Raw genomic sequence first — 25,021 nt, 5'->3', positions numbered from 1 at the left:
GTGTGCGACGTTGCCGCTTGGATAGGTAAGTGTGTGCGTGCTTATGTTATACTTTACAAATGGCGTTTTATTTTAAAACGATAATTTTATTATTTATTTTGTTTGAAAAAATAACTTTTTCATTTTTGGGAATAATTTTTTTTCTGAATTATATTAGGCTTTTATAGAGCAGGTAAAACTGTGGTTTCATTTAAAGTGGTACTGACAATTCTACCCTGTATATGAAATATGAACTGTAAATAAAACCAAAGTCCATAGAAAATTAGGAATATTTAAAAACAATAAATTGTATATGTAACCTTAATAGAATACACAAATAATAGTCAGCTAAAACGTATTCGCTTATATTACCTAAACTACTAAGAACCGTGGCGCGACCAATGGACACGTGTGACTAACGTCATCAACATTTAATCAATGTGTTCAACTATTAAATATATCTGGCCTTTAGTCGTTCCAAATAAAATTATTTAGAAAAGAAGTGCTTTTATACTGCTTACTGTTGCTTACTTACATATATATGGGCTAGGGTAGATAGAGGGAGTTGAGATATTCTGTGCCATTGCGTATTAAGAGGAGGAACTTAACGCCGCGTTTTGTCGTGTTATTAATAGGCCGACAAGAACTATTTGAATTATCGGAGACACGTGCGGTCAACCATAATTATGGTGTATAGTCAGACGTTGCCATGACAGCCATTTATATTAAAATATAAAATAGAAATTCAGATTGGAATTTGAATCCACACTATGATATAACTATTACTTTCATACAGTAATACTCTTAAACACACACAAAGCCTCTACAATAGCCTCTCGTCACGCTTGCACAGAAACGACAAATTTCTTTAGTCTTTATCAAACCATTGCTAATACTTGGTCACATACTAATTAATCTACTAGCTAATATGATATCAATTTTTCCATGTTACAGTTACAAATAGAATCAGTTTGTTTTAAAAAAAACAGTTCTTTCGAAACGCGGTTAAGTTCCGCCACTCAACTCGCAATGTCACAAAAATTCCGACTGTGGAGAAGAGTGTCTTGACGTTGAATTCAGGAAAAGCCTGAAATTCTTGTTTTCAAATTAGCATTTTTTTTTTTAAGTTTTTTAAAATTATTATTTATATTATTCACTTTTCTACCACTTAAAAACCTTGACTTGAATTTATGATCATAACTTCAGGTGTATGACACCTGCGCTACAATAACCTTAAGTTTATAGGCACCCACTAAGTTCTTAAAGAATCGGTTACATACTCCCTTTAAATGTCACACAAGCTCACATACTAACTGTACCTACATTAAATCGAATTGAATTTCAATGAAAATATGTTTTAAATATCAACAAGTGATATTTATATAAGAATTTGAAGTTAAAATAGAAATCAATTAGTTAATTTGTCGAGGTTTCTCATTAACATTATACCGGCCTAAAAACCGTTTTAAATGAAAAGAAACATTGCCTTTTCATTGATGTTAAACCTTATTTTAAGGGTGAGATTGGATTCTCTTGTGAAATGAATGAATTGGTCTTAAAATATGTATGTATATATTATAGCATCACATAGGTAATTTATTTTGTATAAAAATACAACTTATAAATTAAATCTGGATAGACATTTCTTCCTCAACTTCCTCCCAAATAGATTGGACATTGTGTATAGAGTGGCGATACTTACCGCCGCATTTTGTATTGCCAGAGCGTAGAAAAGAAAACAATTCATTGCTATGATTTTGGAATCCAACCCATAAACAGCGCATTTACAGTAAAAGGCTGTGCCACTGCGCTATCATGTAGTAGTAATGTTATGTACATTAAAGACAATTCCACATATTATATTATATTGATAAAATTACTTACCTACCTCAACATAAATACTTATGTTAAGTATTTTAAAATTATGTACATATGTATAATTTATATTATTATGATAACGATAATTCTGTTAAAAATGCCAAGGCGAAGTGTTATAGTACTGCAATTATAGCACATATGTGCATTTATATGCATATATTGTGCATATACTCGTGTTTTATGCATATAAATATATGTGCATATGGAAAACTAGGCATAAATAATAGCCTATAAGTATTAACAGATGTACATATTATTATCTATGTATATTAACGAGGACTAAATACTTGCCGCGCGAATACTACTACAAACGCGAAAATTGTTGTTTCGATTCCCTTTCGAGGGAGTGAAATATTTAATATTTTCATTTCCTCCCTCTGGTAACGAGGCAAAATGCGGCGTTGAGTTCCGTCACTCAACAATGCCCCAAGAATTCGGGGAAAAATGGGGAACGAAGTGTCTTAAGACTTGGTTTCCCAAGTTCCCTCAGCTTACCTTTCTATGTGCGAGATAGAGTTCGCATTCGAGTTTTTTTTTCAGCTTCACAGCTAACAAAAAAATTGTTATATTGAAAAAGACAGCTGCACGCTTGTCTATCAGTGTAGGCAGAGGGAACAAGTTCTCGTACTTTCGTAATCGTTACTCGTTAAGCACCGCCTCTTAACATGCATGATCTCGTAGATAAGCGGCAGATGAGAAATGGAATCTTAACACTAGGTTCCTCCTGCCGACCCTGCTATATGAAGCAAAAAGCAAAAGTAATGAAAAAAACCTCCTTTAATTATGTTAAAATTAGTAAACATGAAGGTACATAATTTTAATATGAAATATAAATAGTTTTCCACATCTTTTTGATTAAAAGTGATCCTTGACCTTGCCTAAATCTGTCCTCCGTGGAACGGCCTCGTCTTGAAAAGGTTTCTGCTAAATTATACTATAAGTAAATACTGTTATGACGTCATAGTTGCTAAGTCGTCGCGTGCTTGACTGAATGCGACAATTATGAATTCGATTTTTACTTAAAGGAAAATTTATATTTGTCTAGAGATTTTCTACGCTTTCGCACGACAATGTAGAACAATGTATTGAGAGACCGTTATCTAAGAAGAAATATGGGTGAAAAATCTGTATATATAAAACTTTTAGTTCCGAAATAAAATCTAAATTGGTACATAATTATATATATATAAGTGTCTCTTATGAAACTATTTAAACTAATTAATTAAGTATAACAGACACGTACAAAGTTTTAGACTTAAGCACATTTATCTACAAGCATACGAAGTCGGCGTCATTTGAGTTATCAATCTAGGTCCGATCAAATAGATCATACGGTTCAATAAATTCCGATATAAAACACCAGCAAGGAAACCCACTTCCATTTAAGGGCATACAGTTAAAAAAACCACTCAAACTCATATTAGAACCTAATTGGTCAATTATAAAGTTCATTTTGGAGTATAGATCTATAATGAAATGTTAAAAAATCGGCAAATTAAGATCGTATATATTATTTTAGTTGATAGAGAATGTTTCACTTCGGCTCTAATTCGCGGCAGTACTTGTCAGCCTTGGGACACTCACTTCTGCGGCTAAGGGCTCCCACACTAGAGCAACTCTGTTGCATATTTTAATGATAAAAACTAACCTAAATAATTTAATGTATGTGCACTTTTTTGCAGTGATATGAGTTTAACAAATATTCGAATGTAAGTGATTAAAATTATTATACACATGTGTTATATGTCAAAATTAGTTACTTTTTTGGATTTGATTGATATATTGATATACGTATATATTTAATTGGTGGCAGCGTGGAAAGTTGTACAGTCTGACAAAAAGGAGGTCGTTGTGACTACAAGTTTATACTGGGAATTTATATTTGGGGATTGAAAAACTACTCTAAATACTTCGGCTGGACTGGCAAAACTTAGAGGTTATGGCACTAGTACTTAGTGGAAGCCCCTTATACGAGCCCTATGTCCCTAATGGACGAATAAGAAATGAAAAGAAGCAAGTTTCTCTACTAGCTTAAAAAGGTCAGCAAATTAAAAGAGAAGAGAAAAGAAAGGAATAGGAGAACGTAGAACAGATTTAAAATATATTTTCAACGCCTGTTCATACACAGGAGGCCCTAACACTCGGCTATGACCGCGTTACAACAAACGGTTATTTATGTAATCCATAAGCTTTATTACCATTTCATAAGAACTAAAATTACATTCACACGTCGAGACTTATATCAGAACGTAATTGCTGACATTTTAAATTCTATTATAATTTGTACTTAGTATAAAATAACAAGTCATAGAGGCCTATGTGGCGTGGCGTAATGTGCCGTATAGTTTTTATAATGGTTTTCTTTTATTTCTATTTTTTTTTCAGCTTCACGCTCTATCCTGCAGATAGCAGGGAAAGGGAAAAGAGAAATTAGTGCTAAAACACTCAGTTCCCCACTCTCCGCCGAAGTCTGGAAGCGTTGCTTGTCGAGTGGCGGAATTCAACGCCGCGCTTTTGCTCGGTACCAGAGTAAAGATATGAAAGTAATAAATATTAATTTCCTTAAGTAAAGATCGAACCCATAACCTGTCGTATTTACATCAACACGCTAGTATTCTTTTATATAAGGAACAATAAATCCCGTATATTAAGACGTTCTCCATCCAGACATTGCATTACCAGATCAGACCGGGTTAATGAAATTAAATTGAATATAATCATTCCCCCAGCTGAGAATCAAACCCAGAACCGTCAAACGCTGTTCCAACAACCCTTCGTAAGTAAGTAAACATTATATATGTAATTTAAAGCAAAAATTTATAACTACACGTACTCTATTGTTTTTTCCTCACTTGACAATGGTAACGCGTTAAAAATATGCCGAAACTATTTATTTTAACTAATAGCTATGAAATGAATGTAACTGAATTCTATATGAACCATGTTTGTGTCGTGAGGAATGGTAATAAAATGTTATTGCTGTAAATATTTAAAAGTGATTCCGGGAGCGCATAAAATTATTGTGATAGGTATTCATGTTTATATGAATACCGCGGCGATAATAGGAAATGTATGACTGTGTAGTATTGGATAAGTTTGGGTTCGATTCTCGCTTGATGTAGATATTTTGTTTTAAATTTAATTGTTTTGTCTGATTAGGCAATGTGTTTGTACTAATTTTTTTATTATTTTTTACGTATTTCGAATGCTAATAACTCCATACAGCCAGCATTATATTTTACAAAAATAAAATAATGTTTTATTTATTTAAATTATTACATAAATTATTATTTAATATTCCTATTAAAGCAAATATATCCATTTTTTAAAAACGTTTGAAAAACATAATTATGGTGTTGTATAATGGCATTCATCACACAAGTAGATATCAGAATTCGATATTTGAATGCAAAAGATGCTACTACATAAGTCTGTACCGGATATCATGTATCTATGTAGATCTCTTACATAACCGATCTAAAAAGCAGATTTTACTTATCCGATACAAATGTGTTAGAAATTGTATTACGTTATGAGGCATATTAAGATGCGTCACAAGTTCCTATAGTATAGTTAACGAGTCGTGACCATCCTGAAGTTAGGTTTTATGAATACATTGTTTATTCTGGGAGAATATAGACAAAAGTTATAAAAATTATTAAAATTGAAACTTGCGCAGGAAAATCTACAACTAACATGTCAGCAGGCACGACTCGTCGACCGCACTGTACCAGCATCTATCGCATACTGATACTTTATGCTCTGTTTATTATGGAATTTAAGATACAGACCGACAAACGATTGAGAAACATTAAAAAAATATTTCAATTTTAATTAATTTGTATACCAATTAGGTTAAAAATCATTAATGCAACAAACAGGCATGGCTTAATGCTCCAGTGGTCGCGGATTCAATTTAAATATTAAAATGTGTATTTCTGATAAAAACGTTATACATTGTTGCAAACTTGAAATTCCAGTTTATTTTTGATAAAGTAACGATTTTATGAGGCCGTCGTGGCGCAGCGGCACAAGGGTGTGACGGTTGTGGGTTCGATCCCCACTCGAGGAATTGAAACATTTATTTACGTTTATATTTCCATTTCTTCGCTCTGGTGTCGAGGCAAAGCGCGGCGTTGAGTTCTGCCACTCACTCTGCGCGGCGTTGAGTTCTATCAGGCAAAGGAAACTCAGTACTAAGACACTCCATTCTGTCAGGACACTTCTGTATCGCACTTTACGTCGAATTCTCGAGACACACCGTGCTGAGTGAAAAAACTCAACGCCGCACTTTGCCTCGTAAACAGAACGAGAAAATGAAAATACCTTATAAATATTTTATTACTCCAGTGAGAATCGAATCCACACCCGTCACGTTATTCTTTATTAGAATTCTAATCATAGAAAATTCACTCAATAACGGTACACTCTAATCGGTTTATACAAACATACACACATATAACTATATATAAAATATACGTAAATCCTTTAGAAGTATACGCGATTGTTGGAACGAACAAAAACTTGAATAGCCGCCGTTGCGTCACAGCGAAAGTGAGATCCAAGCGGAGTAGCAGCATCCTTTATGACAGGTGGAATACATGCATACTATTATTTATATAGAATTGTATTTTATAGTATTGTGTGTCCACTGTACAGTGTAGAATAGAAATGAATGTAGTATTGAAATTGTGTTTGTTATGGACTGGACAGTAGCCTGTTGGACTGATGATGCTGATGTTTTTTTGAAAAGAGTATTAGTAAAAGCTTCCATATACGAGGTTCATACTCGTAGGTTCAAGTGATGTTGGCACAGACGGCCATCTATTTGTAAACGCGATGATTGTGGTCTCGATTTTCATATCCTCATTCTGGTAACAAGAGACAGAGCGGCGATAAGTCCCGTTGTCTAGAAATTTGGACAAAAAGCGACGGACGAGCGACGACGAAGCGAGAAGACGCCCGTCTTCACGAAATGCACTAAAGGGCGTGAAAATAGTTAAAAAAATACGTGACAATTAAAAAATTAAAGATCTATTTTTTTTAGTCTGATTAAAGTAAAAAAAAGAAGTTAATAAAATTATAATACTTATATGAATTCGAATAAAAAAAATAATCATATTTATGCAGTAATGTCATTGGATGAGCAATATATAATATTTTAATATACACAAAGGATATGCAAGTCCGATTCGCACTTGGCCGGTTGTTTATATAGATACGATAATGTCAAAGTCATTGTAACTTTTTTTGTATAATAAAACGTGTAGGTAGGTAAATTTGAATAAATAATTGCATCGGTAGCTTTTTATAATGTATATTTTAAACATACATATATTTTATTGATATTTGCAATAAAAGAACCTAGACATATCTTATTTTAGAGATTTTTATTGATATATTTTGACTTTACTAAACTGTTTTTAATATATGCTTAGACCCGCGGCTTCGCTTGCCTAAATATGTTACAAAAGAGAATAATCTTTTTATCTTTTCAATTAAAACCTTGTCCTGATAGTACCTAGAAAGACAATCTTACGGCTAGGTTCCCTCTGCCTACTCTGCTGTAAGCGGGATACAGCGTGAAGCTGACGTGATAAATAGGAATTAAATATAAAGCTACTATATCACTATTACACATTTAGGTAAATTGTGTATAAAAATGTCCCAATTTTTTATCAGATTAAGCCTTGATATTTAGATTATTTGATGGACTTTATTGAACCAAGGGAGGTAGCGTAGGCGTAGATAGCCTATCTCTAAGTATACTAACCCTGTTTTTTTATATAAAAAATATGATGTTTATCTATACATCGTATATACAAGGACCAAATATATAGTATTCTATCATTTAATTTAAAAAAATCTTTTTTTTCATAAGAGAGTGTAGACAGAGGGAACGTTGTGTTAAAACACTCCGTTTCCCACTTTCCGACTAATATACAAATTATATTACGAGTAAATCTGATCCCCGGACTTGATATGGAATACACGACCCTCGCGTTTACAGTCGACGCCGATCCACAACGTCACGGCGTCTTCTAAAAACACGGTTTATTTTTTAGCTCCACTTTGTTATTATATAGCAGGGTAGACAGAGGGAACCTAACCATAACCATTTCCGCCGAATTCGTTAGGCATTGCGTGTTGAGTGACGGAACTCAAATCCGCGTTGTGCCTCGTTACCAGAGCGAGGAAGTCAAAATATTTAACATTTCATTTCGTTTAGTGGGAATAGAACCTACAGCCTGTTACGTTAGCGCCATACAAGACACACATGTGGTCCTGCGCCAGGGACAAAAAAAAATAATTTAAAAAATCTAAAATTTTAAATATTTCTAACACAAAACGGCACGTCTAGATAAAGTCACATTCACTTTCAAAATCACAACAGAGCAATTCGGTTACGTTGAAAGGTCACTTCTAAAATTTCTAATAATAAAAACCACCAGATTTTACAACAATAAAATAAGTATTCAAATGAGATAATCAAATTATGCATTGCTGAGATCGAGTTTGTTCGTGTTTTAGATATACATACATACATATGTATTACGTCACACAATATACATATAATATGTTATGTTAGAAAAATGTAAATTCAAATTTTAATGGACAGTCCTCGTTAGTTATGCATATTAATTAATTCTTATCGCTTTCGAGCTGAATATTTTTATTGCTTTATTAATAGTTAGTAATAGTTTGTTGTTGCGAGGTTTTCATTTTGGGTTAGGATTTTTTTTTAATTTTACGCTTTATCGGGCACATAGCAGGGTATGGTCTCCGTTACCATGATGACATTTCCATTCCACAATATCCGGACTTTTTCACTAAGTTCGTGATATTTGGTTTATCTGTAATCGCGAAGATTGTGGCTTCCATACCCACTTAGAGGAATAAATTAATTTTGTTTCCCGCTATAGTAGATAATGTGCGGCGTTAACATCCGCCACTCATCAGAAGTGTTTTCATTTCGGGCGGAAAGCGGAGGGCAGAGTGGTTTATCACTATACAATTTCTACCGGCCTACCTGCTGGCTGGCCTACTAAAATAACACTAAGATTTATTTATTTGTTAAAGGAAATGATCGTAAACAAGAATACAGAGAAATTCAGCACTAACTTACATATATCTCTATGTATAAAGTATAAAATAAAATAATGAGATACACTCATATTGTATAACGAAAAAGCAAATCTATTTTATTTAATACAATCAGCAATATGGATAAAAACCGATGTCCAGTAACTTAGTTCACATCGTAATCTTATATGGGTCAAATAAAACAGTAAGTAAATTGTTATTTTATATCGTTTAACCATAATAATGTTACTTTTATACAATAAATTGTAGAGAAATCAATTGTTTTAATATTATATGTATAAAATTATTAGAAATCTTTCAGGCGACTATTGATTGATAGCTACAGTGAACGGCGTTTAACATGATAGTTACAGAATCGATACCCATAATTTTACATTTGACCATACAATCAATACGCAATGTCTGAGAGAGATGACATACCTTACTAACCATGAAGCTACAAAAAATATCTTATGTTTCCCCAAGAAGGATTTGAATTCCCGACAATAACTCCTAACTGCGCACGTGTGAACTACGCCACAACGTGCGCTCATAAATGGATTGGAATATTTTACAACAGGGAATAAAATCTATACAGCCAACTACCGTAAACCCTGTAAAGGTCATCAAAGAAAGCGAACTCCATTACACAAGTTATAATTATATCTCGAACTAATCAAGCCTTCGTCTGTAATTGCAGTGATTTTGAAATTTTGATGGTCCCATTCATTTACTGTTTTAATTTAGTGCCTTTGAGAATTTAGAATACGAGAGAGCGGCACAGCGTGTGATTGTATAATAAAAGCGAAGGTTATAGGATCGATTCCCACTCGAAGGAATGAATAATTTTCTTTTCCTCGCCCTTGTAACGAGACAAACCGCGGCGTCGAGTTGCGCCACTCCACATGCGATGTCTCAAAAATATACGTTTATTTTAAAAATTACATTCATTGTCTTTTTTTTACTCACTTTGCATACCTCTTACATCAGAACATAGACATTCTAACAGAAGGAACGTGTTATGAAGACAGTTCCAGTATTCGAGACATTATTTGTTGAATAGCGGAAGTCAGCACCGCCCTTTATTTGGCTATCATACCACAACGATGAAATAAAAAAATCATTTCCACTACAGGGAATCGAACCCATCACCTCAAATGCAATCAACACTAATATTAATCCTATATATTAGTTATAGCGTACAGTGCCGACGCCACTTAATTACAAAGTCAATTGTTATGATCTCACGAAGACCGTAATGACTACTGATAACTCCATACATAAATACAACGTGTATTTATTGTACTATTAATAGGGAATTAAGATGGATGATCATTTTCCTGCCCTTAACATCTACAATAATTTGTTAAGGTAATGAGGTAAATCTAGCGATAAATAAGCATCAGGACTCTCCATTTTCCGCCAGATTTCAATTTATTTCCCAATACAAAAGACAAAAGATTCTTTAATATTAAATCCAATAGTAGAAAACAAAATATTTATATACACCCAAGACAATAATAAAATTTTTCAACTCACTTTTTAGGGCTTCTAAAATAATTTCCTCAAGAATAGAAGACTGTCAGTGAAAAGGTCAAGACAATATAATTTATTGCCAAAATTTCTGCGGAAAAATGAAAATATTGTTTTAAATTAATAAATTCAAAAGATTGTTTTTTTCGCAATTAAGAAGATAGTTCTAATTCATTTAAAAAATACTTTGACATAGTAACTTGTCACTTCTTAAGTGTGGTACAATAAGCAACAAAAATTCCGATGACAATCGACTGTATTTAATTGATGAAGTCTAGTAAAGGTAAGAGTAAAGTCAAAACAACTTAATATACCACTAGCTATTTCCTAGGTGCCTTTACCTATTGTATATATCCCCTACAGAAATCAGTATTTCTGTAAGGGATAAATTAATATCGGCTAACTTATCAGAGTATTCAAATAAGCACTAAACCGATATTGATGTAACTTATAGAACTTATAGAATTTTGTCCACTCCATCCCAAAAGCTTTATCTAACCAAGAACGTATTCAATGAAGAATAAAACGCTGAAAGTTAAAAATGTACCAACGTTCAAACAGTTTCTGAACGGTCTCACCGCATTCCCCGTAATAGGATTATAGACTCAGGAATAGTAGCGGCGTAGAATGCTCTGTGGATGAACAATACTGTTTGTTTGTTATATAAATACTTGTTACGTCTTTCTTTAATGTAGGTATATTGATTTTTATTCAGTTTCAAAATGTATGGTGTATATGGCCAGATGAGTGAACGGAGTGTTAAGGCTCTCCGTTTTCCATATGCCGCTTGAATTCATGATATTACACATTGAGGCCACAAAAAGTGGGAAATAAAAACAATTCGGCTGCCCTTGACGTCGTTCTAAAACATTACTATTAAACAAATATATTAAAGAATAAAGCGAGCAAAAGAAAATAACTCATTTTCCCGAGTGGAAATTGAATCCGCATTGCCGGTTTACAGTCAGACTTTTAGCCACTGTGCTTAAATGAAATTGAAATTAAATAAAATATAATAACATATAGTTTTCTCAACTTCATAAGTAAATAAGTTGTCAATGGATATAAGTGTAGAGAGCGTGAACTAATTAAAACATTAGAAATACATAAAATATACATATAATATGTATGTATGTATGTATGACTGTATGTATGTGTATACATGTACGTGTTAAAAATGATCGTTTCGTTCGAGTGACGTTAAACGTAAAATCTTCATTGGTCTAATTATCCGTAAATAATTTACGAATGATCGCAACAGTCGTATGTTTACATGATCACATTGTTTTTTTATAAAGAAAAGACTATTATTATTTTTTCTATCTTCTCTAATAGACAAAACGCGGCGTTGGGTCCCGCCACTCAACACGCAATGTCTCGAAAATTGTACGTTTTTTGACGTAAATACATTTACGTCGTACGTACGTAACATTTCCTTTCCCATAACGAGACTTTTGTCTCGTTATCACAGCGAGGAAATGAAAATGTTACATCCTTTTAGGAGGTTAAATTCCTCCGACTAGGATCGAACCCGCAACCTCTTACGCCTGCAACCAGCGTATAAAAAAATTACAAATTAAGATAGACTTACGAAAGCGGAACCGTAATGTAATATAATGTAACGACCGTGCATTTTAAAACTTACGTCACCATATTGAATTAGTGCAAGATGTACGGTTTGTTACTCAATGTTGGATTTTTGTGTAGAGATTGTTGTTTGGAACGAGTGTCTAATTGGTGTTGCTTTTTAAGCAGAAACTTATTAGCACATATATATATATATATATATATATATATATATATATATATATATATATATATATTTGTTTACGTCAAAAAACGTACAATTTTCGAGACATTGCGTGTTGAGTGGCGGGACCCAACGCCGCGTTTTGTCTATTAGAGAAGATAGAAAAAATAATAATAGTCTTTTCTTTATAAAAAAACAATGTGATCATGTAAACATACGACTGTTGCGATCATTCGTAAATTATTTACGGATAATTAGACCAATGACACATAATGCGTCCAAAAATCGGCGGAAAGTGAGGATTGGAGTCTTGAAACTAGGTTCCTAGGTTCCTTCTATCTACCTCGCTGTGTGCAAAAAAGGGTTATTTCCTTTTTATTTTATTCAGGATACATATTAATTCTGAAGCTTCTATCTTCTTTCGATCTACCTTGCTATGTGCGGGATACACCACAGAAAACTAAAAAACTAAAAAATAAAAAAGCTTTCCGTTTTAATCGCCCCATCTTGTATATTATAAAACAATCTTAAAAGCCAGCTAAGATTTAATCATAATACAAAATCACAATATAAATATTTAACGACGAACAAACAGATTTACTCCACGTAAATTAGCTGCCACGTAAATAAATATTGGTTGCAATGAGCTCTTGGGAACACATTAGCCAGACGTTGTTTAGCACACGCTTGTGCATTTACTTGTTATATTTTAATACTACCGGCCCACACGCGGCTTCACCCGCTTAAACTTAATGTTATATTATAGACGAATTATATAAAATCTTTAAATAAATTGTAGTCTATGCGTTATTCTGATGCATAAACTATGTTTATGTTAAGCTTTATCTAAATCTGTTCAGTATTTTTTGTGTGAAAGTGGAACAAACATCCATCTTCACAAACTTTTACATTTATAAATTTAGTAGGATGTACGTATATAATATAATTTAATGCCCCAAGTGGAAATCGAACTCACAAACGCCTCAGTTACAATTATACGTTGTCCCTCTACTCTAGGACCGTCTGAGGTACCTATATGCCTTAAAGAAGAAAATATTGAGAAAATATTGGTGTCTCGACAGCGTGTCTTAACATTAGGTTCCTTCTGCTTACTCTGCTACCCATACGGCATAAAGCCAAAAAAAACTCAAGTCCTATAATATAAAAAATGTTAAAACAATTTTTCTTAATAGCAGCTAAAATTAGACGTTGTGATATCAAACATTTATTTCCACATATTTCCCGGAAGTAACCGCTCTGATCCGTTCCAAGGGTGAGTTTTAAGCTAAGAATAATTTTTATTTGCATACTTTGCGATCTTTTTCTAAGTATTTCATTTCTATTTTTGATATAATTTCAAATATTTTCAATGAACTTATATATTATAAGTAAACCATTTATTTATATACTAGGTAAAGTAAAATTAAGAGTGTAGGAATCCTAGACACTACTAGAGAATTTCCCGAAATTTTAACAGACACGAATAAATAAGTAAAGTAATAATTCGCATTTTATGGTTTTTTTATTACCTCTTCATCAGATTCTGCAAAAAAATATATGAAAAAGACTTTAAGCAGTTTATTAAATGATTTGTCACTCGCTTTCCATCTTCCCGTCAACACATTTTGTAAATATATGAAAAACAGTCTCGACATTTTTGTGGGTGTTTCACGTCACCTCTCGTTAGCCTATCAGTATTACGTCAGAGCGTGGGCTGGACTTTCATTACTGAACATTTCCATAGGAAAAATGGTTTTTTGTGAAAACTTTTACAGTAGGTGTATGTGGAAATGGGAAAATCTTTGTATGAACTGTTTTAGCCAAAAGATTTATTAACAATGATTTCCGGTTCAAATGTAGGAAAATGTTTATAGTACAAAACTTATAATATTTTTTGCTATTTTTTATAGTAAGTATTTAGCGATAAGAATAGTTTTGAGTTCGAGTCCAAATTGCGGAAATGTTAATATCTGTTACTTACAATCTGCATAATTCAGGTATTTCGCCGGCAACATTTAAAAAAAAATCTTTCAAACTATTGAATACATTATGAGAATTAACATAATAAAAGTTGTACCTTATATCTAGTTTGTATTAAATTATTATTTATTTTTAAATGCTATAAAAAAATTTTAATTATTTTTTTAATCAAACTGATGTTTTAGTACATTCATCTCTTATATCGTACATAATGTCTGGGTTCCTCATATAAATATAAACTGCGCTTTTTAAATTTTCAATTAATGGAACGTCACAAGCTTTTACCATAAATCTTGGGAGATAATAAATAAAGCACTTGATTCAACAAAATGGACGTCTTCTGGAGATTCATTGCGACATTCTAACTTAGTGATTAAAGTAACTGCATTAACGTATTAGGTTGCAGCTTCGTGCCGTGTTCGCTGTAAATATTTTATTAGCATTAGGCATAATGGATTTAAAATTGTTACAACGAATTAAAAATAAATAACGTATAACGTATAAAAATAAATAAGTTCGTTAGACCCACTCCGGTAGATGAATTATTTTAATTTCCTGGCTGTTATACCTGGACAAATAGCGGCGTTATGTTCCGCCACTCAATACGCAATGGCCTAGTCTGCTATATGTGTGATAAAGCTTTTTCAAAGTCTTTTAACATTTATGGCCCTATGCGCCAGGCCTGGCAGAACGACACTAGTGTAAACACTCTCCGTTCACCATTTTCCACCTATTTCTTAGTATCTCGTATTGCGTCCGTCCTCTTGAAATCGAACCCGCAACCATCGCGTAAAAAGTTAAGTGATGGGTTACGATAACTTCAAAGAATTAAAAATATATTCCTGTATTTAATCCGTACATCCATCAACATCGACTGGTTATATATATTATTTGTATATTACACAGATTATCCTAATTTATAACTTTTGTTGCTTTATAATAAAACTTGGCTCGACTCGGTTCGTATTGCCTTTTTTGGTTAAATTTAAAGCAGGTTTTATATTTTCATTGTTTTGTAATATTCTGTAACTATATTGCACTGTTATAATATCGCGGATATACGTATAGAATGTTCTTTATAAATAAACTTACTTTTAATTGCGCGGCGTTGAGTTATGTTACTAAAAAAATAAACGTTAAGTAAGCAACAAGGTGTCTTAACGAAGTGATTACCTGAAATGCGGGAAACTGGGATTTTTATAGATAATTTTGTTAAAAGAGGTGACGTGTTTCCTTTCCCTTGCCTGCTCTGCGGGAAAGTGAGGCTGTAACAGCGTGAAACTAATCCCAAGTTCACTCAGATGGATATCCAATAAACTAAGTAGTATGAAATAATTATTAATTGGGTTAATCTCAAACTCCTGACTATTTAAGTTACTAGACAGAAATAGATCGAAGAAGGTCTCAGTGATCTTAAGGCGTCTATATAAACATACTATCTACATATTATATTATTTAAACAAAGATCACCTGAATAGATTTGCTTATATAAATATTCTAACGTTTAATGTTACATAATATGTGAAATTAAACTTAGTTACATAGAAAGGAATTGTAAAAATGATACCTCATTTGTTTTGGCTTCGCGCTGTATCGCTTACACAGCAGGGTAATGATAAGTGAACAAACCTACAACTACCGTATATACTATTGGATATGGCCACTGCGCCTTAATGGCGTCAAATGTTCCCCCAAAACAGAAAATGAACCAACAAACATCGTTATTTAACTTCAATTTTCTTGCACCTCTATACCTACTATTACTTAAGGCAAATTGTTGAAACATCAAATTAGCATATTACAAAATATATAATACACTTATTGGTACAGCAAGTAGATTGAAATTTAACGTCAATACATTCACTCATAAACAACGAGACTTAAGTGTGAAGGGGAACAAAGGTTACCTGCAGCTTGGACGAGAAATTATAGGTCAAAGGTCGGTTTTACAATAAAAAATACTTATATTTGACATTTTCTATATTAATTTATGCAAAAACTTGAGTTTTGTATATCGTTATACGCATTAACACACAAGTGTAAAATAAGGTTTTCATTTTGTTAATAATGGGTGAAATATTTATGTTTATAATATAACTATTTTTTGTAACTCACTTACGTAACTTTTTGTACTCGGGGAAAATGAATTACTTTCATTTTCCATTCTCATAGGACAATGTAAGGCGTTGAGTCCCGATAGTGTATACATAAGCAATGTCCCGCCGGAACGCGGAAAAAAAGAGCCTTAACACTAAGACTCTCCACCTACATTGCTATATTTAAGATGAAGTGTTATGGCTTCATGGAAAAAAAAAGAAAAAAATTAGGACCCTTCCGTTTTAGATTTTTCGCCGTATACTTGAGGCATTGGATGGTAGAACTAGCCTTTCAGTTTCACTTCTTATCCCGCATCGAGCAGGGTGGGAGGGAATACGAAACGTTGCATGTTAAGTAGTAGAAGTCAATGACGTGTTTCGGTTTATCAAAGCGGGGAAATGAAGCATAGTGCATTTTCCCAAATAAATATCGAACCCACAATCAATAAAAACTCAACTAAAAAAAAATACAAAATTGCAACTAAAAGACTACAAAAATAAATTCTTTACTAGTTCATAATTAGGTACAATCAAGTACCTGGTACTTCTATCAAGAGAGTGGAGCCGCTTTGACCAATCTTGCCTGACGAGCCATGTCCGCTCGACTTTGGATTGACTCATCTCAAAATCTTTTAGAGGTAACGAGTGTCATTAAAATTTTATTAACCATGTTTATTTGTGTCATAAATTGCTTTGGAAATTGATTTTATTTGTGTAGTTAACTGCTTTTAAGTAATTTAATATATCATGTAAAACTTTAGGCTGTGGTAGCGCAGTCGAAATTCTTTTACGTTAACAAATGTATGTTTAAACCCCGTCAACTCTCCTAAGATGCTGCGTTCCTACTTTTCACCGAATTCTCGGAAAATTTTGTGTTGAGTGGCGAAACTCAACGCCACCCGCTGTCTGTGGACGCGGGACTGAAAATAATTTATTTACAATCATTCCTCCCTATAGAGTTCGAACCCACAATCATCGCGCTTATAGTTAAACACTGTACCACCATGCCACAAAAGACTCAATAGCAATCAATGTATTTAAAGTAAACGGAGGTAGAGAACAGAATAATGTAAAATAATTCATTCTTTCCTTAAAAATATATATACAATATAAAAAAAAACGTATTAAGCAATATTTTTCAATATAAAAAAATGATGTAATTTACATCACGTATCATAAAGGTGAGATGAGAGCTCATTTCGCTGAGATCAGCGATGCCTTCTGGTACGGATGCAATTAAACTTTATTTACTTAATCATAATAATTAAAATTTCTGAGGATGTTTGTATACAGTTGCATAGATAAGGTATCGCCTTATCGATAAACTACTGATTAAAACTCTTTTATATACATTGTAATAATTGCCACGTTCCTTTTGCGTACTAAGATGGTAGAATCGCAAACATATGTTTCGGGGACTCCCGTGATTCTGATAATGAAAATTGAAACGATCTAAAAGAAACTGTAGATCCTGTTGGTGTTAAATGTCACGTCCACAATAGACCATTTCAATCTTTAAAATATGTATTTTTTTTTAAATCAATAAACCTACCTCCCAATATTTTTTATTGATTTAACAAAATAAATTTATCTCTTTTAATTTCACATTGCATTGTCACTAATTGACGTTTTAATTTGTTGCGCTATAGCTGAAAAAGAAACGAAAAGGAAAATTTGATTTGTTGTAAATTAATGATAATTATTTTCATTGTTTATTTACGTGATTTGTCATAAAAATATCTCAGTCGCCGCAATCAAAAATAATAAACGTACTTACAGTTCAATACCTCCTTTTCTATTAGTAGGTTAGAGTAAATTTTTCGTCTCTATAAAAATATATTAGGAGAAAATGTGGTAGCCTCATCTACAATTTTTATTTATTTTGCATTATACCTACATATATAAATAATATTGGAAAAATCCTCTTTTTCGATCGTAACAAATTTCAATTTTCCTTCATTATAGGCAGAAATTTATTGAAACTGACGTTTATTGTGTTAATTCAGCTTGTTTACGTTGTTTTACTCAATCGATGTTTATAATAAAATCTCTTTGTGAAAACGCATCACCATATTTACGAAATAAAAGTAGTGAAAAAGTAAAATCCGAGTCCGTTTCCTTTTTAAAACTTGAACAAGTATGCGCGAAAGAATATGGAGAGAGCGTGCTTCAAGGAAATACGCTAAGTGAAGTATCTATTGCGTTTCAAATTTATTTATTAATAATACATTTCTTAAGCACTTTTCTTTTCTATTTTTTATGATAAATAAATATATATTAGCGAGTTAAATAACGGTTGAAACGTACGTACCAGAAACATGAAATACAAGAAAATTTACCTTAATCTCTAATATCACAGCGTTTTCCATCAAATATTACGTTACAACCAAACAAGCACACCATATTAAATGTTTACTTATATTGGAACAAAAAATATAATAAATACCCGAACCTAAGCAAAAGTAATCTAACAAAGCAACTAGTGGAATTTTAAGATTATTAGTATTAGAGGCAAACCATCGTGAAAATTGGGCCGGACATGTGAGACACGGCCGTGACCACGTTACAATCACTTTTCAATTAAGCACCTGCATGCAACTGTCACACGAAGATATACTGTGTGGTACACAAAATTACACAAAATGTAAGTACCGGTACACGTGCGGTCCGCTGGGCGGTCGACGCGAGACTGCCGCGGCGGACGGCGGTAGCGGTGTGCACACTCTCGCTTTGTGTTGTGTAGTGCAGTATAGATGGTTGTCATTTACTGTTAACGTAACTTAACTCCACGGTGTGTTGCGTTATGTTAGTTTGGTTATTTTTTTTGCTTTTTAAGATGGGTATGTATGTTTGCTAAATGGTAGTCGATTTTTATAGAGCAGTCATAAAATATAAATTTATTTAAATTTAGCTTTGACTTTTATTGCTATTAATACTTTTTATATATATAAAAAAAAAAGAAACTATACGATATTAAAAACAAACGATGGAAAATAACTAGAGAAAACACACACACACACACACACACAGCACACAAAAAGATTGCTATATTTTTTTCTAAGTTACAGTAATAATTGAACTTATAACCATCGCTCTCGAAGTCTCCAAGCTATTAAGATAATGAATTAAGGTTGCACTTGCAACATACGAGTTCCCATGTAGACTGGAGCTCTAGATCGTGAACTAGTGTACTAGAAAGGCATATCTTGCTGCTTTGGTATTTTCATCACGCCGTATTTGGTTGAGTTTCTATATATATGATTTTTTCTTTTACATTTTCAAAGAAATAAGCTGTTTATTTTTAGAATTATAACAGAGTAAGTGAGCGATAAATTTTTATAACACGATCTAAGTGAAGATATATTTATATTTTATTTTCTAGCTTCACGCGTATCCCGCATATGGCCTAGTAGGCAGAGTGAACCTAGTGTTAAAACCGTACGTTACTCACTTCCCGCCCAATTTTCGATCCGTACGGAATGTCTTGTAGAGTGGCGGAACTCAACGCCGCTCTTTGTCTATCTACCAAAGCTAGAAAATAAAAATCTTCGTTTACAATCAGAGCGGAAGTGTCTTAAGGAGAGCGGAGTGTTTTAACACTTACAACGTGAAGCTAAAAATACAATCAGTCACGTGTTTTTCTGGCGGTTTCTCATCTGAAGATGATTATTTTAGAACAAAGTTGGTTTCTATTATGTTATAGAAAAGATATAACCTACTTACACCTTATCGTTTTTCATTATCTAATTAACATGTATTAACATTTTGTGGGGCAATTATATTTTTTATATTTTTATTTTCTCACTCTAGTAACATGAAATTTCTCCCGAATTCGGTGGAAAGCGGGAAAGGGAAGCGTCTTATTGGGAAGGGAGTGTCACTAGGATCGGAAGTCCTTCTGACTACACTGCTATATGCGGGATATAGCGTTATATGTAAATTTTAAGCCTAATTTCTACATCCATATTTTTCACTATTTTATAAAGTCAAAGTCAAAAAAATTGTGTTCGTTTCCCACAACTTTTACTTTTCATACAATTTTCTACTTTTCAAATTAAATTTAACTACTGAACCTTAGGGCATAGGTTCAAAAAATATTATAGTTTTCTAAAAAGAGCAAAAATATTAGGGGAACTCACTTTTATGTAGGGCGATGGGCGTCGCTCGACGTCGCGCTATGAATATTCAAGTCCACTGTAATTAAAGATGTTTCATATTTCTCCTTGGTCCTTTAAAAATCGATTTGTTGAAAATAAATATAATATTGAGCTTTCTTTAAATTTCACAGCGTATCTCGTAAAAGGCGAGCCAAGTATTAATTAAGACACTCTGTTCCCCACGCACCGCCTATTTATCAAGCCTTTGAGTGTTGAGCAGCGGAACTTAACGCCGTGCCTTATCTTGCCGTCCAAATATTCGAGACATCGGGTGTTGATAGCAATGCAATTATAATAAGTGGTAATTAAAATGATATTTTTTTTCCAATGGGAATTGAACTGACAATAGTCGCGTTTATAATCAGATGCTGTAGTGTTGCGCCACAATGATAAAATTTTTATAATTAACTAGCGGCCCGCCCGCGGCTTCGCCTGTGTGAACTACGTTATTATTCATTTCTGTCTCCATGAGTACCTACGTACTATAAGTGACGTCCATGCAAAATTTGAAACTCCTAGCATTTGTAGTAACGAAGTTTCATACAAACTATCAACCCCAAAACCAACCCCTCAGAAGTCGAATATTACAAATTCCCGTCTTAGCGAGCACCTACGTCCTATAAGTAACTTCTATGCAAAATTTCAGATTCCTAGCACATATAGTTTCTGAGATTTCGTGATGAGTGAGTGACCTTTCGATTTTATATATATAGATTATAAGATGTAAATCATTGTGGAACAGCAAAGCAGTTCCAAGCAAGGTTATGGGTTTGATCACCACTCGGGGTAAAAATACTTTAATTTTTCTACCGTGCTCTATTAAATGCAACACGATGTTGAATTCCGCTACACAACAGATAATACTCTGAATTCGGACTCGAAAATGGAGAATGGAGTGTTTTGACACTAGACTATCCCTGCTACCTATCTCACTAAATGTGCATACGTCGTGTAAAAGCAAAGAATAAGAAACTCTGTTAACTTTTTCTGACAATTGAAACTGACAAGTAGTAAAACTTGCCTTTCAAGATGTTTATTATTATCAGGAAAAAGAAGATGAGCTTTAAGATAAAAACATATGTTTAGCTGAAATATTACCGGTTGTACGAACGGGGGCATAAACTGTTATGAAATTATGATGTCAAAATTGAGTAAGATTTTTATAGAAGTGTCATCTATTCATTAAAATAAAAATATTATTATGAAGTAACTTTGACGTAATACGACAGTTGTGACATTCGGCAAAAATTTAATATTTTCTGACAAGATGGAGAGTGGTGGTTCTGCCACTTAATTAGTGGGTGTGAGGAGGCTGGAGTGCCTAAACACTGGATTTTTTACGCCTACTCTCCAGGATGGAATTCATATGCAGGATATTACTTGAGGCTAAACTATTTTTATGCCCCTATGTCTGAGTAAAAACCTACGTATTGAACACAAAGCAGTCACATTTTATTCATGAAATATTATTTAAATTTACCACTTCTGGGAAACGTTCTAGGCGATAATATCGAGGCTTTGTTTATATGATAATGGCTCGACGCAACAGTTTTGGCAGTACGACCAAATTGAGATGACTTTAAGTTAACCTTCATTTCCGTTTTTACTTATTTGTCGATTAATAATATTTTTTCTTTTTTTTGGCCTCACAATGTGTCCTGCGTATAGAAGGATAGGTAGAAGGAGCCTTGTATTAAGAAATTCTGTTTCCCACATCCCCCAATTTTCGAGACTTTGGTGTGTTGAGTAGCGGAAATTAACGCCGCTCTTCCAGATTGGAACTAAACTCACATTCGTTGAATATACAACGAACATACGAACTAATCTAATAAGATTATAAAGTCTAATAAAAATAATTTACGTAAATAATCATGGAGAATGTGGTACATTTCTACGTTCTCTTTTTTTTCCGAGTATATAGACATAGCATTAATTTCCCTTATCCTTTAACTTGCGTGGGCTAAAAGATTCATAAATAATAAACAAAAGACTTAAAAGACCTCACGGCCATTAGTATTTACTTCTATATATACATATCTACGTATTTAAACCTAAGAAACCTTATCAATAAGGGATGCAAGTATTTACTTCCAAACTACTCGCTTATGTAAGGTAAGCCTTGTTACGTTTTCATATTACGCAGCGCTGGCTGCTAGTAAGTCAAAGGTGATAGTTGCGCTCAAACTCTGCTAATAATTTGTTTATATCTGAATTATATATGTATGTAGTAACGGCGGCTTCGCCCGCTTGGACTATTTTTTTTATATGGACTATTTGTTATAATATTATATTCAAAGTATATAAAATTTTTACATAAACTTTTTTGTAGACTGTTAATCTGTAACGTAAGTATTTACAATATTTTTTATATAAATCCGTTTTATAGTTTTTGCAGAAAAATGGAACAAACATTTATCCTCATAAACTCCTCAAAACACGATGTACATACGAGTACATGTATGCACTCACTTTATGATACTAAATTTTATCTACGACTTTAAATACAAGTTCGATATACAGTATGACACATGATAGCTTTTTTATAGTGGACGTACGTAAAGCAGAAGAATTTGTTTGGTTGAACGCTCTAATCTCAATATATATATATTTTTATATTGGCTAGTCCACTTATCGAGGAAGGCTATATTATTACATCACGTCAATCAATTATATGTAAGTCATTGTACAATCATAGTTACTTCGGGCGCTTAGTATGTGTCATATGAATACAACTAATAGTTATTTCCACTAAAATATTTATTTACATATTTATTCGTACTAGTGTCGAGAAAAGTCAATGTCTCAAAAATTTGGCGGAAAGTGTGGAACGGAGTGTCTTAACACTAGATTGCCTTTGCCTACCCTGCTGTAGGCGGGATACAGCGTGAAGCTAAAAAAAAGTTGTTTCCACAAGCTTATACGGACGAAGCCGCGGGTTTTAGCTATCTCTAAGTAAAATTATTTTCATATACTAATTAAAGCCGCAATTTAAAACGAGGTTGACTTTGACCCGAAAGCGAAACAAGTAACATACTCGTATACCTGTATTAAGTTACAAACATTCAAATCTTATATGAAATATTTTGTATGTACAAATTGAAATGTAGGCAACAGCTATTTTACTGACAGTCTAGTACAAATTGTGTTATGTTGGAATGCTAATAAACATCTAACTATAAGGAATATGAGATGGAGTTAAGTGAATTTTAGTGAAGTAAAGCCTAATGATTGTTTGTTGGGAAAGATTATTATTTTGACAATTTATGTATAATAGATACGAATATTTTATTGTATGTCAACTTCAGTCAATCATTTAATTATTTGTGTATGCGTATTTAGAATTATTATTTTTTTGTATTCACGCTGGGTCCTGACAGTTGTCGGTTCGATTTCAATTCGAGAGTATGAATTACTTTTATATTCCCGCCCTGAATGTCACGAAAATAAGGCGGGCTATTTCGTGAATAATGGGATACATCGTGAATGATTCGTCTGAGTGGAAATCGAGCTCACAACAGTCAAACTCTGTGCCGCTGCGCTGTTACGACCCCAATCATTGAAATATTAAATACTGATTAATAAGATATTATGATAATTACGTAAGTTCGTAATAGAATATATTTTCTAAAATCTAAATTGAAATCTAACACAAAAAATAAGGAAGGAATATATACTAAGGCTATACGCAATAGATTAATCTTATGATAAATCACACTGTTTTCAATTTTAATACCGACAGCGTAATATTTACCTAAATGAAAACGTAATTTTTTTAATTTTTATACCGACCCGAGTCCGACTCTCACTTAACCCATTGATTGTAAGTGGTATCTCATTTAACGATAAGGCTGGTAACATATAATACGTATATGTTACCAGCAATCTGTGTATTTAACTCCCACGTTACTAAGATCTGTGTCTATTTTCATCCAATATCCTAGTTCTCGTGGCCTAACAGCGTCGCGACGGGTGCCAATTTGCATATGGGCTTACCATGTAGCCCTCTCTGACATGGTTTTCCAATAAAACACCATGACAGCCGACGTGCTGTGGGTGTCGGGCTGTCTGTTGCTAGGATCCATGATATATTGACAAGTAGGTATTGACGTAAGAAAGTAATAATATTTTGTAATTTTGTTTGATGACCGCATGTAACGTAAAAATAGTAATTAAAACGAGATTTTAGATTCACGCTCAAAGCAGGGTAGGCAGATTTATATTTTATATAGTTTATAAACATTCTCACTTTCTATTGCGGAATCTATTAGCTAATGTAACTCCACATATCCTACGAAGGGATCGCACCTCCACAGCATTCATCTTCCCTTCATTCTTCTTCTGTCGATCAGCGTCGGTACCAACACTGCATTGTGCACGGCCTAACGTACAGCTGTGCTGACGTTTCATTAATGCAGCGTCAAAGTTCACTCTTTTACCGGCAGCAATGCGCCTTTCCATATACATTTAGTATCTGTCATCTCAACTAAACATGTTTCCCAAACTAATTTATTAACTTAAACTAACTAATTTATTAACTTTTTCTTATATCTTTCCATTCATATTAA

The 25,021-nt window shown here is 33.2% G+C and overlaps 1 protein-coding gene across 3 annotated transcripts in view; it reads right to left on the bottom strand.

Annotated features, from left to right (window-relative positions):
• The window catches only part of LOC146538009 (terminal nucleotidyltransferase 5C), a 160,840-nt gene extending 141,814 nt beyond the window's left edge, over window positions 1-19,026 (bottom strand). Inside the window, exon 1 of one of the 3 annotated variants that reach the window (XM_085187124.1) lies at window positions 18,952-19,026. Coding sequence is in view for 2 of the 3 variants with exons in the window: in XM_085187122.1 (XP_085043248.1) it covers window positions 18,817-18,840 (24 nt within the window). In the remaining variant the exon portion in view is untranslated. Of the gene's footprint in view, window positions 1-18,816 lie in introns of all 3 variants that reach the window. The other 2 variants (XM_085187123.1, XM_085187122.1) reach the window with 2 other exon arrangements.
• Between the last annotated feature and the right edge of the window lie 5,995 nt (window positions 19,027-25,021).

The sequence above is a fragment of the Heliconius melpomene genome, chromosome 6 (assembly GCF_056956725.1).
Source record: "Heliconius melpomene rosina isolate 202511_hmr_F chromosome 6, ASM5695672v1, whole genome shotgun sequence".
Classification (NCBI taxonomy): domain Eukaryota; kingdom Metazoa; phylum Arthropoda; class Insecta; order Lepidoptera; family Nymphalidae; genus Heliconius; species Heliconius melpomene.
The sequence above is the reverse complement of the archived record's forward strand: the minus strand, read 5'-3'. Positions and strand labels throughout refer to the sequence as shown.